Genomic DNA, 20,355 nt, shown 5'->3' on the forward strand with positions numbered 1-20,355 from the left:
ACTAAAACATTTTTTCTTGCTAACAAGAAATTACTATCATGGGGACAAAGCAGGATGAAAGCTTTCTTCTAGTCCTACATCTAAATGCCTTATCATCTCTTTCTACAAGAAGAGAGAGCAAGTAACTTCATTCTTCTATGCATTGAATAATATTTCCAATTGTACATATTACCAACTTTTTTAGAGTCTCTCTTTTCTCTCTTATCAATACCACATTAGTGAATACTCCTTCCCACAGGAGTTCCCCAGGAGCCTAGATGTAATATAGATTATCTTGAATAAAGATATAAAGAGCGAATCTTTTTTCCCCTTCAAAGGGAGGGGAAAAAAGTTCAAATAGTTTTTAAACAGATAGGAAGGTTTTAATTAAACCCACCATGGACAGGCACTTCCTCTAGTCTTCATCAATTCCAAAATCAAGGTCATTTTTATTGGACAAACTTGAAATTATGATATGATTTTTTTAGATTTGTTAACCTGTGATCACATATGTCTATAAGTCCTTCCTTGGAAATTCTTCAGAGTTAGTGACTTGTGGGGTTTAGCAGGGTCCAGACAAGTATGAGCTTCTGACAGTTTTGACCCTAGGTATTTTCAGTAATGTCACAACCCAGAGCCTTAAAGTTTCTGATTGGAATTATCACCACTCCTAAGAAAAAGAACCTGAAGGGAAACATAAAAATGTCTCTTTTTTAAACATTTTTATTTATTTTTTTAAATTTCTTTTCAGTTGAAACATGAAAATGTCTTGATGGCCATTGCATTTTTTTTTTCTGTTGCTATAATATTGAAACAAGAAAATTTGTTTAATGCCAATCATTTGCATGATGGACTGGACTGATTAATGATATAATTTATGTATTTTAGTCTTCCCCAGGTGACAACTCTACTAGAACCCCTATCCAGACAGAACTCTACATTCAAGTTGTCCTTTTTGACCACATTTCGAGAAGAAAGACTTAACTACCAACACGTTACATGTCTCCCTAATGGCTTGCTAAATTTGAATGAATTCTGTAACCAGAAACAACTTAGAAAATAAATGAGTCCTATAGCTGGGAGGCAAGCTGGAATAATAAAAGTTGATAAAGAAATTAGAAAGAAAACCATAATTGTGACTGTCTTTGTGTGGTACAGATCTTAATCTGACTTGAGGTTTTTCTAAATTTTTCTCTCTAAATCCTGAAGCTGATTGTAACAGTTCATGGAAGAGAATCTTCTTGCTACTTATTTTGTAGCTCAGATTTTCCAAAACAAAAATACTCCAGGTCCTACTATTGCCAAATATAGAGGTCTGGAATCTATACCATGTGGCAGTTCTATCTACTAAATTTGTTGAATATTGATAAGAAGTCTGAAATTGAAGAACAAGAGTAAGAAGATATAAATACAAGGTTTTCAATAGCTCTGTATGAGGAAATAAAATCTCAAATGTCCCATGAGATGATGTATAAAATGAAGTGTTTGATACACTTGTGTGCCTGGACAATATGAACCCCATGACCATGCATGCAGCTGAGAAAAGGAAATCTAAGTGAAACCAAAAGATTTTAGGGAAGTGAGGACTTCATTAGGGAAGGACATGTTTTCCTCACGTGACACTGCAGGTGGCTTTTGTGCCACTTGTGACTTAAAAATTAATATTTGAGTCTTCCTCTTCTTCCCATTCTCTTCTCTTTCTAAGTAATCCAGTACTATGGCCATTAGTTGGGGCCAAGCAAGACAGTCTGGTCAATGTGTGGGAATGGGAAAGCCCAGAGTAGGGCATCAGAGCTCCAATGGGATGAGAAGGGTGTATTCACAGGGGGGTGATGGCCTGCATAATATTGGAGATTTCATGCAAGAGGAGAGTGGTATTAAATTAGAATTGGGTGTATTGGTGTGATCTCATCATTTTCAATATATACAAAACTTACAGAACATATGTTAATGTTTTATGATGCATCTGCCATTTCTCTGTTCAATAAAACAGCAACACCCAATATCAACGAGCACACATAGCACCCAGATCTTGGTTTCTCACCACCATTTTCTACCAAAAAGAAGCAATCATCCTTGCGGAAATGACTGATTCCAGGGCTGAGGCAGGGAAAATACGTGAATCTAGAACTTCTTTTTGTGCCAGAAAGCAAAGAAATTCTTGAAAAATGAAGGGATTTTTTTCAAAAGGAAACCACATTCACATTGAAAAAGTTCCTTCTGGCCAAACCTGGGACAGTTTGGGCATCAAAATAAATAACGAAAACAACAGGCAGAAAGTATAAAACCATGAACCCATACTCATCTACTTAAAGGAATAAATGAAATGTTTGATGAGGAATGGGATATTTACATAATATCTCCCACAAAATGTGTGTTAGTTACAGAAGGAATAATGGGAAAAACTGGAAGACACCACTTTCAACAAGCGATAGAAGGGAATATGTTTAGTAATGAAGGAAACTGAATTTGTCCCCCAAATAATGTGCAAGAGAATAACTTACCATCACTTTTGTAATAATCTTGCCAAAGTCGCGTAACCTGAATATGATCAAGAGGAAACTTAGAAAAAAAAAATCCATAGACATTATGCAAAATAACTGGCCTGAGATCTTCAAGGTGTCGAGATCTTGAAAATAGAAGCTTGAAAAGCGGTCTCAGACTGAAGGAGACTTAGAGAGACACGATAATCAAATGCAACACATGATTCTGCATTGTATCTTTATCCTATAAAAGGATTCTGGGGCCATCTGGTGAAAATTGAAGGGTTTCTGAAGATTAGATGGTGGTAATGTAAAAATGTTTGTCCTGATTTTGATGATTATGTTGTGGTTATATTAGAAAATGTCCTTGATTGTAGGAAATTACACTAAAGTGTTTGGGAGTCAAGGGGCATCATGTCAGCAAATTGTAAATATTTCGGGGGGGTGTCTTTGTGTTGTCCTTGCAATTTTTTGTAATTCTGAGATTGTTTTGATCTTAAAAAATATTTGATTTATCACATTTGTAAATTCAAAACTCTATTTACTTATATTCTAAGTATTTTAATTTTTACTATCATTTTTCTGAGTTCTTTTATAGTTTAATTAACTAAATTTTTTAAAACATTTTAGATGTTGTGATTTTCATTACATTCAATTTTCTAATTACTTCAAAATTTTGATGGCCTGCATAATATTGGAGATTTCATTAAATGTATAAATACAAAGACTCATATTCTCTTAAAAGTTTCAGTATGTTGCTACAAAAGTTGGGTATTCATCCTTTCTGATGGAGGCATAATACTCCATAGTGTATATGGACCACATCTTCCTTATCCATTCGCCTGTTGAAGGGCATCTTGGTTCTTTCCACAGTTTGGCGACCGTGGCCATTGCTGCTATGAACATTGGGGTACAGATGGCCCTTCTTTTCACTCCATCTGTTTCTTTGGGGTAAATACCCAGTAGTGCAATTGCAGGGTCATAGGGAAGCTCTATTTTTAATTTCTTGAGGAATCTCCACACTGTTCTCCAAAGTGGCTGCACCAACTTGCATTCCTACCAACAGTGTAAAAGAGTTCCCCTTTCTCCACATCCTCTCCAACACATGTTGTTTCCTGTCTTGCTACTTTTGGCCATTCTAACTGGTGTAAGGTGGTATCTCAATGTGGTTTTAATTTGAATCTCCCTGATGGCTATTGATGATGACCATTTTTTCATGTGTCTGATAGCCATTTGTATGTCTTCATTGGAGAAGTCTGAAAAACAATCTAAAGGGTTTGAAGAGGTGGGGGGGTGGGAGGTTGGGGGAACCAGGTGGTGGGTATTAGAGAGGGCACGGATTGCATGGAGCACTGGGTGTGGTACAAAAACAATGAATACTATTATGCTGAAAATAAATTAAAAAAAATGATTTAAAAAAAAAGAAGCTTATTTTGCTAAAGTACATACAAAAGTATGACAAACTGTGGAAAGAACCAAGATGCCCTTCAACGGACGAATGGATAAGGAAGATGTGGTCCATATGCACTATGGAGTATGATGCCTCCATCAGAAAGGATGAATTCCCAACTTTTGTAGCAACATGGACGGGACTGGAAGAGATTATGCTGAGTGAAATAAGTCAAGCAGAGAGAGTCAATTATCATATGGTTTCACTGATTTGTGGAGCATAACAAATAGCATGGAGGACAAGAGGAGATGGAGAGGAGAAGAGAGCTGAGGGAAATTGGAAGGGGAGGTGAACCATGAGAGACTGTGGACTCTGAAAAACAATCTGAGGGTTTTGAAGGTGCGGGGGGGTGGGAGGTTGGAAGAACCAGGTGGTGGGTATTGGAGAGGGCACGGATTGCATGGAGCACTGGGTGTGGTGCAAAAACAATGAATACTGTTACGCTGAAAATAAATTTAAAAAATTTTAAAAAATACTTTAAAAAAGTTTCAGTATGGCTTATAAATTTATAAAATTTTAGTTGACACTCATGTCTGAACTAATCAAATATCACATTTTAAGTTGGAAGATATGTGGTAGTTTTCATAAATGTTTTAACTATTTTAAAATTTTTTTAAAGATTTTATTTATTTATTTGACAGAGAGAGGCCACAAGTAGGCAGAGAGGCAGGCGGTGGGGGGGGGAGCAGGTTCCCTGCTGAGCAGAGAGCCCGATGAGGGGCTCGATCCCAGGACCCTGAGACCATGACTTGAGCCTAAGTCAGAGGCTCAACCCACTGAGCCACCCAGGTGCCCCACTATTTTAAATATTTTTAAATGTAGGTGTTTAAAATACTTAATATAATTACAGATTATTCCCATATTTAATCCCAAGGTTTAAGACACTAATCATTAGCTTCTGGACTGAATTTATGGATAGTGAATACTGAATGGAGGTTTGAGTTGGGTTATGGGAGATACTCATTTGCTAGGGCCTCCGTAACAAAATACCACAGACAGGGTGGCTGAAAAAACAGAAATTTATTTTCTGAAAGTTCTGGAGACTGGAACCAAGATCAAGGTGTCAGCAAATCTGATTTTTTCCTGAGAGTCCTCTCCTTACTTGCAGATGGCATCCTTCTTGCTATTTCTTCATGTGATCTTTCCTCTGAGCAGGTGTCTCTCCATGTATCAAAATTTCTTCTTCTGAGAACACCAGATTGCATTAGAGTCCACCCGTGACCTCATTTTAACCTAAGTCTTTAAAAGGGCCTGTCTCAAAGTACAGTCACATTCTGAGGGCCTAGGGGATAGGACCTCGACCATGAATTTTGGAGGGATACATAATTTAGCCCGTACATGGGATATGGACTGCAAATATCTGGGATATTTTGTCATGATTAGACCCATTCTGCCAATGCTAAGCCAGGTCTAGACCTCCAAGGATTCCAGTTTTATGCCGTTCAAATGTGGGCTGCCTTGCTGTCTGAGAGCTGTGGTCTCGTATCATATTACCTAATTCTGTCGTCTGATTGGAGTTTTCAGGACTCACCCAGGTCGGTTGATGTTCTGTGAATCTATGTAGGGTTTCATTCTACTGTGAATTGTTTTTATATTCTTTCTACTGGCAGAGCCATGACACTTATAAATATTTAAATGGTTTCTGATTATATTGAGTGTATTTCTCCTATCGTGCCTTGTTCTGTGGTCACAGGTCTAAGGTCAAACGAATGCGGCTATTGTAGATTCGAAGTTCCTTTCGTGGAAGCTTATTGAGGTGACTCTCCCAGTAAAGAAGAGAGTAATTCGAGAACTGTTACGCCTGAGTACAGGGTACCCTAAGAAAGTAATTTAACTTGACACTAATGGTGGAATGCAGGACCAAAGGGAAGGAGTATGTGAAATGCATGTGAGAATCAGCAGAAGAACAGTGGGCCAGCAACACAGGACCCAAGAATGGAAGAATGAACAAGCCGACTGAAAGGAAATGAAACAAGAAACTGAGCAATGCAATAAAGAGGAAAGAGCATTAAGAACCAGACTATTTGGCAAACCGATGTTGGTAATTGGCCAAATCATTTTATCTCTCCAGACTCTGGCTCTTGAAGGTCTCCTCAAAATCCAAAACATCTCTGATTTCCCTTGCTGTTTTTCTATTTATAGACTCCCTCCGAGGAATAGAATAGCCTTGCGAGTTAAGTAGAATTTTCTCCAAGTGACAGTCCAAGTGTGTTATCCAAGACTATGCTTGCAAGTGACAGAAATCCAATTTGAACCTTTATTAAAAAACATGGAGGCATCTCGCGGGACTAAAGAAAGGAATATGTCTGCATCCCAGGAATAATCATATAATCATAATCAAACGCTTGAATACTATTGAAACTCCTGCTCTATTTCATGACTGCATTTCTCTCTGAACATCATTATTCTCTTCTAACAGAAGAGTCTTTCTATTTCAATGGTCAGATTCACACTCCCTTCCTCCCTCCCTCCCTTCCTGCCTTCCCCTCTCTCTCTCTTTTTCTTTCTTTCTCCCTTTTCCCCTTTCTTCCTATTTCTTTCTTTCTCTCTTTCTTTCTTTATCACTCTTTCTCTCTCCTTCCCCCTCTCCCTCTTTCACCCCTCCCTCTCCCTCCTTTCCCCACCTTCTCTCCCTGTCTCCTTTTCCTGCCCTCATTCCTTCCCTCCTTCTCTTCTCTTTGCTAATTCTGGAATCCCAGAAAAGGGACACTTGACTCAGCTTTACTCAGGAGCTAAAGCCCCCACTAAAATTTAAAATCAAAAGTGATCAGGCTGTACAGAATTATGTTTCCCACAAAAAAGAGCAACTGTGATAATCCTGCAAATGGATGAGAATCTTCAGAAAAGCAGGTAACTTGGGGACACAGCAATGCATCCAGTTGAACAGAGCAGCAAGAACAGGTAGGAAAGAGGAAGGGGAGAAGCACCCTGGGACGCTCGCCCAGGTACTCAGCCACGGAGCAGCAATTCATTTCTCCCCTTTTCGCTGACGGTTAGCAATGGAAGAAAGAACAGTGGTGGCCGTATGACTGATGAAGATTCTCTTCGTGCGCTTCCTGCTTTATAATGCAATTTTCTGGGATAAACAATTACATAATCAAAACTACCTGACATATGACCAACTTGTTGAATGTTATTGTAGCTCCCAGGATATGTTTTAAACAATAGATAATAACCATAAACTTTCTTAATCTCAAGGAAATTAAGAGGAAATGTATACTCATTTATTTATGAAGGACCTTTTCTGAGCCAGATACTTTTCTAGGGGCATAATAAAGAATAAGGGCTTCCCTCAAGGAATTCATCAGCTTGGAAGAAGGAATCTAAAGACTGAGGTTTTTATAGTTGTCCCTGTCATTACTGCTGTTGTAAATGGATTTTCCCCTCAGCTACCAATAGGTTGTCCTAGATAACTACACGAATTGACCGAGACTTTCTAGAATCAAATCGTTAAACGATGCTGCTGCTGATTTACTGGGAATACCACTTGGGAAGTATTTCCCAAAGTATGTTCTATAGCATACTAGTCTTTTAAAAGTATCTGCCAGGGGCACCTGGGTGGCTCTGTCGGTTAAGTGTCTGTGGTCGGTCAGCTCAGGTGGTGATCTCAGGGTCCTGGGATAGAGCCCCACGTCGGGCTCCCTGCTTGGCGGGGAGTCTGCTTCCCCCTCTCCTTCTGCCTGCCACCCATCCTGGGCTCTTTTACTCTTTTTCACTGTCAAATAAATAAATAAAATGTTTTTTTAAAAAAAAAGTATCTGCCCCCCCCCCAAATTTTCTGTGATTGACTGACTATTACTGATTCTGAGAGGCTCCAAAATAGAGTTCTACAGGCTTGTTAAACCTAGGTTCACTAGTTGTCCCCTGGTCAACATCCCCATTTTCACATGAAACACCTCTGTTACTGGAGATTTTTTGTTGTTGTTTGCAAGCCACACACACACACAAACACCTGACACATTTAAACAGGAACACGTACGTACTAAAATCCAAGAAAGAGTTGAAAAGCAAGACTCAGGAGAGAAAAAAATAAAGAGGAGTTCTGGGAGCCTCTCTGATGAACACGGCCAGTCATAAAGCCGAGCTCCAACTACTTCCCAGTCTCTGTCTGTCAGGAGAGGAAACTTAATCAGCCCCACGAGGGTCAGGTGCATATCTCTGGATCAGTCAGCGGTGGTCAAGGTCGGAAGGGAGTCCTAACACCTAAAGGTCCATCTCTGTGTCTCAAGGGCCCTTTCTGGAGAAAGAGGGCTTATCATGAGCTGGGAAGAAAGCTCTACTGTGAAATCTCTTGAAACTAGCAGTATATCACACACTGTTAAAAACCATTAAGTATGATGTTGACTCTTGATTTATATTCATATTTTAATAGTAGATGGAACTATACTCCTATTTCCAAATTTGCTTTGAGACTTAACTAGGAATGAATATCAATGTTTCCTTCCAAATGCATTTTTGCCATCAATGGAAATTATTATTAAAACTAAAATCAAGTTAGATGATATGGTACATGTATAAATTTTTTTTTAAGATTTTATTTATTTATTAGACAGAGAGAAATCACAAGTAGGCAGAGAGGCAGGCAGAGAGAGAGGAGGAAGCAGGCTCCCTGCTGAGCAGAAAGCCCGATGCGGGGCTCGATCCCAGGACCCTGAGATCATGACCTGAGCCGAAGGCAGCGGCTTAACCCACTGAGCCACCCAGGCGCCCCGGTACATGTATAAATTTTGATATACATTCCAGGTAAAAATGCTTCTTGAGCAATTTCTTCAGTAAATTGTCCAAATTGGTTTGCTCATATATTATTTGAGATTTTTGCAATTCTATTTATGAGAATGCTTTCAAATGTTCTTATTGTTGTCATAATCTGAAATTTCCTAACAACATATGATGTTGAGCAATGCCATAAATTTTCCATTTGTGTGTTCTTTTTTGGTAAGGTATCTGTTCCAATATTTTGCCCACTGCTTAATTGGACTTTTTTCTTACTGCTGCTTTTTAAGAGTTCTTTGTAAATTGTAGACACAAATCCTTGATCAGTTATGTATTTTGCATATATTTCTTCCCAGTCTGTGGCTTATCCCTTCGTTCCTTAAAGTATATAGCTGTTTTTAAATTCTATCTTTAACAGATTATTTTTTAAAAAATCAAGGTAAGGTTGGATTTTTCCATATTTCAAAAAACATTTTATGTAAAAACTTGGATTATCTTTTTTATTAAAGATAACTCTCAATAGTAAAACCACATAGCTCAAAGCTTTTCAGAAGAAAAAATTTTAATTATCTTTTTATTAGAGAAATTAATGTTTTTTTATTTCTTGAGCCAATTTTGAACATTAAATTTTTCTCTGAAAAATAATCTACTTCATGAGGTCTTCTAATATCTTTTCATAGAATGGTACATATTCCCTCTGTACTTTTTGTGATATTAAATGTATAATTCCTATTTTTTTAATTTGTGTCATACCTTATCTCTTAATTATATTTATAAGAGATTTGACTTTAAAATGCCTACCATTTTGCTTTTGAATAGATTCAGATTCTGTTTTGAATTAATTGTTTCTATTTTTGTTTTTCATCATATCCTTCTCTATGCCTTTTTTATTGTTTTTTCCCAAACTTTTTGAAATGCAATTAGTCATTATTTTTATTTCTGCTTTTCAAAAATAATGAAACGATTTAACACAAAAAATTTTTTTCTCAGAACACCATTGGCCACAACCGACAAATTCTGAGAATTACTGTTCTCATTTTATTTTATAAAGACTCCATACTTGTATTATTTGGATTTGCTTTAGCCCAAAATTTTAGTTGGCTTTTGTTTTAATTTCAAAGTAATCCTAATTACTTTTATCTATGCTTGTGAGCATGATTTCTAATTTTATTGCACTGTTGCCAAAGAACCTTGCCTTTACAATTCCCACTTTGGGGATTTTATTGATATTTTCCTGTAACTTAGCTTACAGTTAGCTTTATATTTTTTAATGTAATGTTTCACAGATGGTTAAAAAAATGCATATTGTTTATTTTAATGTGTATTTAAACTGAAATAACATGTTATCCGAGTACCTATATCACTTGTTTTATATATAAATGCATATACAGGGGTGCCTGGGTGGCTCAGTTGTTAAGTGTCTGCTTTTGGCTCAGGTTGTGGTCCTGGGTCCTGGGATGGAGCCCCTCATGGGGCTCCCTACTCAGCGGGAAGCCTGCTTCTCCCTCTCCCACTCCCCCAGCTTGTGTTCCCTCTCTCGCTGTGTCTCTCTGTCAAATAAATAAATAAAAATCTTTTTAAAAAAAATTTTTAAAGTACAAAATAAAAATAAAAATAAATACACGTACATACGTACATATGTATGAATGTATGTGTTTTGGCCCCTCAAAGGCTAACAGAGATATGGCCAAGACTTTTACCCTGAATAGTGTTTAATACTCCTTATAAATCTAACAATTTTTTCCTTAATTGATTTTGAAACTCCTCCTTTTGTTATTGTCATGGGCATTGTCAGCATGGACTATACCTGTACTAAAAGAATCTTTGATTTCCTTTTTTTTTTTTAACTTGAATCCCATATTTTCCCTGAATTTTAAACTATCAACTTTGCTTTATTTCTGTTTTTATTTGTCTGATAAATGAGTGCCCATTTTATTACCACTTCTAACATTTTTCAGTGTTTATTAATGTAATCTGGTGGCTTAAACCTGGGTTATTGTCATTTTTAATATATTCTGTCTTTTAATACTATTCATTGAAAATTAATTTTGTAGCAACATTTATGACAATTATTCTTGCTTCTGATTTTAAAACGCTTCAGTTGTCATTGTCAGTCCTGTTATACCATGAAATTCTTATTCTTAAATTCTAGTTTCATCAAGTAATATTTTTCTTGCTTATTCTTCCTGTTAATTCTAAAATATGTTCACACTCTCATGGCAAATAATTCAAGTCGAATTGAAAAATAGATGGAAGTAAAGGTCCTTTCTCACAGGTCTGGGCCAGGGTGGGACATGTGAGGTCCCTAGCACACACAGTTGAAGGAGATGATCTCAGACCACTTTCTCAGGTTTGTACCCTAGCTACATTTCCACCTGACCCTAGGACCATCCCTGCTTCCCGGTACTTGTTCCACTGCAGAAAAGATACCACGGCTGACAGTTTGTCTCTCTAGAAACCTGTGTGAGTGCGCGAGTGCATGACTTTTTAAATTTTTTCTTTGATATTTGGTATGGTCGCTACATACAGTTTCCCATTGCTCCACATTTAGGATGGGGTCAATCCACTCACTTCAACAAATATTGATCAAGAGGCCCCTGGTGCTCTTTGTTGTAGGCATTTAAACAAAACAAAGACTCGATGAACACGAACATATTTCAGTCTTCCAAAGAACTGCACGCTCTTCCAGTATATGGATCTACCATAATGTTTTCAACCATTTTAACCATTTTAACACTGATGATGTTAAAGTATTTGTTGTATTAAACTATGATTTTCTTAACATTTTCTTCCATGTAGAAATTCTTGAATATGGAACTGCTGGATCAAAAGGCTGGTGTGTTTGTTTAAACGTTGAGAGATATTATCAAATTGCCTTTCCAAAGTGCTGCACCAGTTCATAGGCCTAAGGTGAATATGAAGGTGCATCTTTCCCTCCACTGATAGTAGATACCAGCTGTCTTTTCCTTTCCTGTTTCTCTAACAGGTAAATATTTGTACTCCACTGTAGTTTCAAGTTGTATTTCTTTAATTATAAGTGAGTTTGCACATATTTTCATAAATTTATCAAATACCTTAATTATATTTCTGTGTCATCTTCTATTTTTTAATTTGACATTCTTTATATTTTTTTATGTTCTTTATTTTTTAATTGATTTGGAAAAGTTTGGGATATACTGGGATTTTTTTTTCTGAAATATTGGATGCAAATGTTTTTCTTAGTTTATTGTTATTTGATTTTCTTTGGTTGTGCAAAAGGATTCAATTTTTAAGTAGTCAGGTTCAATTGTGCTCTATTATTAATAGCTGTTGTATTTCGTGACAGAAAGACTTCCCCACCACAAGATAGTGATCATTTTTAAATTTTTCTTCTGGATACTTTTGTTGTTATTTTTAGATGTAGATTTTTGTCGACTTGAGATTTATTTTGATATAAAGAATGATAAAGGAATTCAACAACTTTTTCTTAAATAACTATTAATTTGCCCCAGTATTTTTCAAAATAATCCATTTTTTCTTGACTAACTTTAAGTCCCAGATTTACCATAATAAATTCACTCCTTTTCTTTTGTTTCGTTCTAGTATCTCTGTATTGTGTATTGCTGGGTCACCGCATGCTTTAATTTCTTTTTTCTTGTAGCTTTTAATATCTTTTAGGTCAATTTCATCTTCATTCCATTTTTTTTTAACAGTTGAGGCAATGAATTTTCTTTTTTATTCTAAGATTATTTATTTATTTATTTATTTGACACAGGGAGAGAGAGAGAGATCATAAGTAGGCAGAGGGAGGTGGTGGGGAGGGGAAGCAGGCTCCCTGTTGAGCAGAGAGCCTGATGTGGGGCTTGATCCCAGGACCCTGAGATCATGACCTGGGCAGAAAGCAGAGGCTTAACCCACTGAGCCACCCAGGTGCACCAAGGCAATGATTTTTCTTTACATTATCTTTAATATAATTTTTCAAACTTCAAGAGCATATAAGGATTACATAGGCAATTAAGGTAAACATTTAACATAATACCGGTCACACAGTAAATAATAAATCATAGCTTCTTAAATTAATTCTCCAGTGTAGTGAATCCATGTAAACCTGTGCTTGCTGCCACAGACGGTGAAATGTCCATGGTCTCCACTTATCTGCACTTGGACGTTGCTTGGATTTTCTGCCCCCCCCTTGTTCCTCAGCCACAGCAGAATCTGTTCAGCTCTCCTTTGAAGCTGTGTATATGGTGTAACTCTCCTGGACTGAGATGGGACTTTCTCCTACGTTCATGATACCAAACACTGAAGGATATCATGATAGTTGTCATTCCTGGCAGGCAAATTTGCCAAAATGGTTCCCCTCTCTGCCCCAGGGTTTTGTGCCTGGAGCACACATACATACCACTACAAGGAGCCCCTCATCTTCTTTTCCAGTTACTTAGGAATAAGAATCGTGGTAGCCATGTCAGAGAGCAGTACTTTTTAAATTGTTTTCTTCAGAATCTTGACGTTACGTTTAAAAGCCTTAGGGCCATCTCAAAGGGCAATATATATATAAGCCAGAGTTAGTGAGCTTACAAGATTCTTGTGCATTTTCATCTTTCTGTTTCAAAAAATACTTTGTTTGGACAAATGATGACATTATTTTTAAAATAAAGGTGGGGAAGGAGAGGACAATGGAGTAAAGAGACTCTTGTCCAACCCTCTTGTTAGTCTAGACCACGGCTTTTCAATATCGGTGCTATTGATGTTTTGAGCTGGATAATTCTTTGTTATTGGGTAGGGGCGTGGTATCCAGTGAGCTGTGGGTTGCTGAGCAGTATCCCTGGTCTCTAGCTGGTAGAAATTCCTCCATAGTTACGACAAATGGGAATGTCTGCAGACATTGCCCCAAACCACGTGGTGGGCAAAATTGTCACAATTGAAAACTACTGGTATACATCAGGCTTTTGTACAGTAAGGCCATATAGTGGATGCATGTACCCCCTCCACATCTTCCTTCAGTTTGACAAGTTTGCTTTTTTTTTTTTTTAATCACTTTTTTTAAATTTATTTTCAGCATAACAGTATTCATTGTTTTTGTACCACACCCAGTGCTCCATGCAATCCGTGCCCTCTCTAATACCCACCACCTGGTTCCCCCAACCTCCTCTTTGGAGGACAAATTTGCTTTTGATAACAAATTATGTTTTTCAGTCCACTTCATCAGACTTTGATTAGTAGAGGTTCCCTCCAAACTGTGTAAGATTTAGTATTTTAGTGTTTGTGGGGTTAGAAAAACCACATCCGGGGGCGCCTGGGTGGCTCAGTGGGTTAATCCTCTGCCTTCCGCTCAGGTCATGGTCTCAGGATCCTGGGATCGAGCCCCACGTTGGGCTCTCTGCTTAGCGGGGAGCCTGTTTCCCCGTCTCTCTCTGCCTACTTGTGATCTTAATAATAAAAAAAAAAAAGAAAAAGAAAAACCACATCGGGGCCCCTTGGCTTCATAGCATTTAATACCAGCCTCCTCGAAGACTTTAAATTGTACATTACTTGCATAATAACAAGGAACCTATTTATCAGTTAAGGATGATCAGCAAAAAAAACATTAAACAATCAAGCAATGTCTTCTCATTGGTGGGTTTCAGCCCCCAGAAGCCTATCAAAAACGCGCATGAGAAGTGGTACCTGGTTACTGTGATGTTACTCTTTATCCACTCTTGGGTTTACTTCTGTGTCTCTCTGCCTGGTTAGTTTGGATGCTTGATTTCTCTAACATTTCACTTGCTCTCTTCGTACGCTTTAAATGGATCCGTGGATACTACCAGCTTTTGAATCCGTTTGCCTCTCCCAACCCTTGTCACTGATGGTGCCTATTACAATAGTATCTATTTTCTACAGATCACAGCTGTCAGTTTCTAAGGAAGGATAACATTTCATTTAATTTTGAAATGACTTTTAACAACAACAAGAAAACCCAACATTTGAAAGCTTTCCTTTTCTCAGAAATAATTTCCTGCTTAAGAAATATAAACATTCAGCAATATGTTGTGGCTACTTCTTTCAGGAAATCAAATAAGTAGGTGTTTGCTAATCTGATTATGTAATAAGTAATATTTAAAAGTGAAAAATAATTCTGCTTTTTTTCTTGGCATTTTATTTATTCCATAACTAGCATATAAAAATGAAAAAGAAAATGCACTTACTAGACAAGTTATAACCACAGGACAGAGTTAAAAGATCAGTGAACTTATAAAACAGATTTTTAGTTTTTAATTTGCCAATTATTTTTAAATTGGTCACTGTTTCTTTCAAATTATCACTCTAAGAAGGATTAACTGTTATAATGATGAGAAATTCCCGTGTAAGTTCAAAAGTATACAAGGAAGCTGAGCACTTAGAAAGTTAGATATATGCTGGGGAGGAGGGGAGGCAGATAGAGCAAATAAAAGACTTCAAGGGGAGAAATGTAAGTAATAGAAACTGATGATTCTGGATACCTGCACCTAAAGGCAAATTTTCCAAATTATTCTGCAACTGTTACTGCTCCCCATAGCTCGGCTCAGCCATAGCTATGACACAAGCAAGAAGGTACCGTACGTCTTCATTCTTCCACACCAGTGATGCCAAGCATTTCAGAAACCGTGGCCTTAGAAGATCCAACTTCACCTTCTGCTATGCTACCCCCTGCAGTGTACCTGAGTTTTCTACCTGCTCTGACCCCCTCTTCAGTGGCTCAGCTCTTTCATAATTCTCTGGCTAAAGTCAGTTTAGAGTATGGTACCAGGCCCTCTCATGCCTACAGGTTTAGGACTAGTTTGTAAGCACTCCTTTATTTATCCCCTGGGTTAGAGTCTGCACACAGCTCAGCTCGTAGCACCTGAAAGCCTGCGTCTGAAACTGCCACATAATGGAAGTTCCTAGAGAAATGAAAACAAATACTTACTAAGCACCTATTATATGCCAGGCCATCTTCCTACCACTGGTAGGAGAGCAGCAACCAATACAGTGAAAGCCCCCTTACCCCCAGCCATCTTACCTTCCCATAAGGGAGACGACAGACAAAGGAACAGCCAAGAATTAGAACATTCTCTAATTTAAAACTGTCCTTCTGAGATTGAGAGACAACTATAGTATAATATAAAAAAGCAATGACTGAGGACTCAAGATACCTTCTTTTATGTGCCATTTTAGCAGAATTTTGCTAAGTAAATCACAATTTAAGTTTCTGAGCTTTAGTTTCCTCACATGAATGTAGGAATAATAATATCCATAAACTCATATAATACCTGAAACAATCCCTTGCGATAAAATATTGAAAAAAGAAAATATTTACAAGGTTAAAGTCATCTTCCAACAATACATTCTTTCCCTAGCAGTAATGTCTTCTTTGAATTGTCCTCTTTATGGTTTCTGAAGAATTCAAAAACACCCCCAAGTGCAGGGTTCTTCCTGTTGCCCAATACAAAACATGTCCTGATGTTCTGTTAACTTCAGTGGAGTATCAGTAAGCAATGGCAGAACAACACAGGCAAAAGGCCAGGAAAGAGGTGGCTAAAACCTAAAATTAAATTCAGATGATCCTATCTCAACTGTAAGCATTTTTGAGAGGCAAACCTCAATACCCTGATCTTAGACTGAGATAACAATTTTTGATATTTTGAAATGTTTCTTTGAAGTAAACGTAAATACTTTTTAAAAATGCCAAAGAAATTTACTAAACATAATGAAATTTAGGGCAAAAATATTAAATGCCAAGTCATATTCTTACATTTCTGTGTGAGAGTTGACAACATAAAATAAGAGTATATTATAAATTACAATTTGATATGGGGACTACCAATTTTGCTGCTTTAATTGTATTCACTTGACAAGATGCAATCTGTTTTTTATTTTTATAATAAACATTATGTAGAATGTCTTATCGAAGTTGATGTATCGCATAAGCAGGAGTTATATGAACTGCTGGGACACAGGGCCCTGCATCTTTACCATATTTCTAAGCCTCAACCTGTCTCTCAAGATTCAGATGCATGTTTCCAACTGCCTGTTGAATTTTTCTGCCTAAATAATTCACTAGCACATCAAGCTTAACAAATTCAAAATGGAATTCATAATTTTGCTTTCTTAACCTTGTCCTTCTCCTGACATTTCTACTCCTGCTGATATCCGTCAGTACCCGGGAACTTCACCTTAATTTCAAAGACCATCTATTAGATCTCCGTCTCTGTGTCAACCTTTTCTTCATCTCCTGTGTCAACCCCTTCTTGATATTCTCACTACCAGTGCCCTAGCTCAGTTCTATACTGTCCCGTCTGTAGGGTAGACCAAATGCAACCTCATCAGTTACTCAGGACAAGTGTCTTCCCAGCTTCAATCCATCTACCTTGTGGAAGATAGACTCCTGGCTTCCAAAGATGTTCATGTCCTAATCCTCAGAACCTGTGGCTGTGTCACCTTCCATGGCAAAAAGGGACTTTGCAGATGTGATTAAGGTTAAGGACTTTGGGCTGGAGAGATTATCATGGATTATTCGGGTCAGCCCAACCTAAGCACAGATTCAGAAAATCAATGGAATTTTCTCATGTGATCCAAGGACAATGTGACTAAATGAAAAGGATCAGAAGAACATAAGGCTACAAGTTAAGATGGAACAAGGGGACCAAGAGATAAGGATTGTAAGCAGCCTCTAGAAGCTGGAAGAGGAAGGGAAAGGACAGGGAAACAGTCTCCTGTGCTGCCTCTGGAAAGGAATGTAGTTCTATTCTACACTTAGATTTTTGTCCAGCAAGACCTCAGCTTACGACTTACAGAACCATAGGATAATAAACCTGTATTGTTTTAAGCCACTCAGTTTGTGGTAATTTGGTGTGGCAGCAACTGAAAATGGATACTCATGTACTGTTAGGTTAATCAGTTTAAGAACATCCCTACCCCCTTATTCCCACTCGAGACTTTGTAGTACCCTGTTTCCTGCCAAGTATAATTCATATGCTTCTACCTTACACACACAAGATTTTGTCGTTTCATTGCAGAGATCTTCCACTACATCCCTTCGCCATTACACACAGAAGAAATGTCTATAAGCCATTCCCCATATCAGTTCTCTACTTTTCCACCATTGTGCCTTGGCACATCTCTTCTCTCTAATGTGCTTCCTCTTCATCTCCACTTGCTAAGATTCTGGTTGTCCTTCAAATTTAAAATCCATAGCCATGTCCTCCAAGTGGCCCTCTCTGATTTCTCTAGCTGGAAATGAATCATTTTTCTCTCCTGTGCCTTCTTTACCATTGTATATATCTCTTAATTTTGTTTTAATTTCTATCTTTATGCAAAAATGTTGCTTTGTCTTTACTACATCTATGAGCTTTTTAAGAACAATTTTGACTTTTATCTTTGAATCACTAATACTCTCATTTCAGGTCATTGCACTAAATAAATATCAAGAATTCTTCTGTTGAACCAAAGGAACAATGAAAGGATGAAAAAATAAATAAGTGTAGAAAACAACTAATTTTATGCCATCTCCTCTTGACCAATTTAAAGAAGACCTGGTATAATATATCTGGTCTGTTTTAAAAGGAACACTTCAGATTTTAAAAACCAATTTTACTAAATCATCTTTATGGTACTAAAGAGTAAATATCATATTATGGTCTTCAAGAGGCAGCTATAGTAAAAATCATCTGGTGCAACAGTATCATCTGGGCCTATCCAAAATATACAATGCAAAAAATCTTATAGATAATCTTTAGACCATGAACATGCTTGAAGTCTGAACAATTTCCCTATGGTTGATATGATTCTTTAAGGATGCTCTGATGTTTGTTTCTCCATCTTCTGATTTGCTTATTTTCCTTATTTTGAAAATGACAAGTTTGTTGTCTCTAAACAATGTCATCCCAGAGCCCTGGGCAGACAAAGTAAGTCAAATGTGCCAAACATATGTATGACAGGGGAATGATTTTCCCAGAAATGATAACCACATGAAAGTTCTCAGAATGCCCTCCTGGGCTGTGGGACTTTTTAGCCAAAGAAAATGCAAATTGTATGGGCTGAAATAGGAATCATATAAAAAGAAAAAGAATAGGAAACTGGTTCAGTATTTTTAAGAAAGAAAATTGCTTCTTGACATGCAAAATATCTGCATTATTCTTAAAGAATATTGACTCTACTTCTAAAATGGAACTGTTGGAAAATGGTATTTTCATGGAAAAAAATCACTATTGTTGGAACTAGCAACACTTGGAGACATGAAGGGAGTCGTGATTAAATTGTATTGGAGAGATCATTTATTGAATGTCTGCTCTGCTGGGCACTAGACTAGGAACTGGGCACACCAAAATTAATAATGTAAAGCTTTGCCCTCAAGAAGCTGAAGTACTAAGCCAATTCAAACTTGGTTAATTCACCAAGGAGCTAACTGGTTTTTGATTATTTGTGTCCAGTGAACTGACTTATGGGAAACCAACCTGCCTCTGAGAACTTCCAAGAAGTTCGGGGAATAAGAATATCATAGTAGGAATAGATAATTAAATAATTTTAGTTAAGTGGGATAAAGCAAATGACAGACATTTTCATAAGATTACGTGATAGTCTAAAGAAGAAGTCTCTAGAAGCCTTGTTGGCTGAGGGGACAGCTAAGTCCCAAAGAAGGAAATAGCCAGGCAAAGGTGGGGCATCTACAATAAAATGGTTAGAGAGAGGACAGGACGTGTTTGAGGAACTCTAAGGGATCAAACCCTCTGGCACATACTGTCTGAAGTAGAACGGATGGTGAGACCTGAAGAAGGAGAGGTGAACTCTAGTCAGATCACCGAGGATCTCCTGAGCTCCACCCGTGCATTTGCATTGCAGAAAGACAAACCCGGGAGAACTATCAACAGGATTGAGGTAAGATAAAATGGAAGAAAGGACATTTTCATTTTTAGATTAGATCACACGGGGTTGGAGAGAGAAAAATAGAGGTTGCTTCATGTTTAAGCTTCTGCAGTGATGTGATTGGGTCACTCAGTGTTGTGGATAAACTGGACTGGAGAGAGGAGAGGCAGGAGAGTCATCTCCGAGGAACTGGGAGAATCCTGTAAGAATCGTAAGTCAGCGACAGAGGCCCACAAAGAAGGAATCAATGTGAGCAGTATTTTGGAAGTAGGATTAACATGATTATAGAGATCTGTTGGGAATGAGGGAGGAAGAAATTATAGATGCCCCAGTGACCTCTAGCCTGGGAAACTGGGAAAGCGATGGTGTTGCATCCATGAAACAGTGTGAAACCTGCTGAACGTGGTGCAGAGTTCATGGTGGACACAGGAAAACAGCGTGTTTCATTGTTTTGATGCACACGTATCAGCCCAGTGTTTCATAGCTTAAAGTTTCCCAAGAGCTAAAACTTTATAACTTATTAGGAAGGTTCACTTAAAATATTTTCTAGGGCATCTGGCTGGCTCAGTTGCTTGAGCATCCAGCTCTTGATTTCAGCTCAGGTCAGGATCTCAGGGTTGTGGGTTTGAGCCCCATATCGGGCTGCTCATTGGACACGGGGACTGCTTTAAATTTTTTCTCTCCCTCTCCCTCTGCTCCCCCTCCATCTTCTTTCTCTCTCCCTCCCAAGCAATTAAATTAAATTAAAATATTTTCTAAAATTTTGCCCAAACACGTCATCAATACATAAAACAAGGTTCATGAAAGTAGACGTTGTATCACCCCCTTAGGGTGGTTTCTATATATTCTTACTTGGCAAAAGGAAAAGACATTTATACTTACAGAATACCT

The 20,355-nt window shown here is 37.7% G+C and overlaps 1 protein-coding gene across 1 annotated transcript in view; it reads left to right on the forward strand.

The window, feature by feature from the left end:
* The window catches only part of CFAP299 (cilia and flagella associated protein 299), a 633,586-nt gene extending 632,464 nt beyond the window's left edge, over window positions 1–1,122 (forward strand). The window contains exon 6 of the mRNA XM_047719655.1: window positions 868–1,122. Within this exon, the coding sequence (XP_047575611.1) occupies window positions 868–963 (96 nt within the window). The 3' untranslated portion in view covers window positions 964–1,122. The remainder of the gene's footprint in view (window positions 1–867) is intronic.
* The last annotated feature ends 19,233 nt before the right edge of the window (window positions 1,123–20,355 follow it).

This window comes from Lutra lutra, chromosome 2 (genome assembly GCF_902655055.1).
Source record: "Lutra lutra chromosome 2, mLutLut1.2, whole genome shotgun sequence".
Taxonomy (NCBI): Eukaryota; Metazoa; Chordata; class Mammalia; order Carnivora; family Mustelidae; genus Lutra; species Lutra lutra.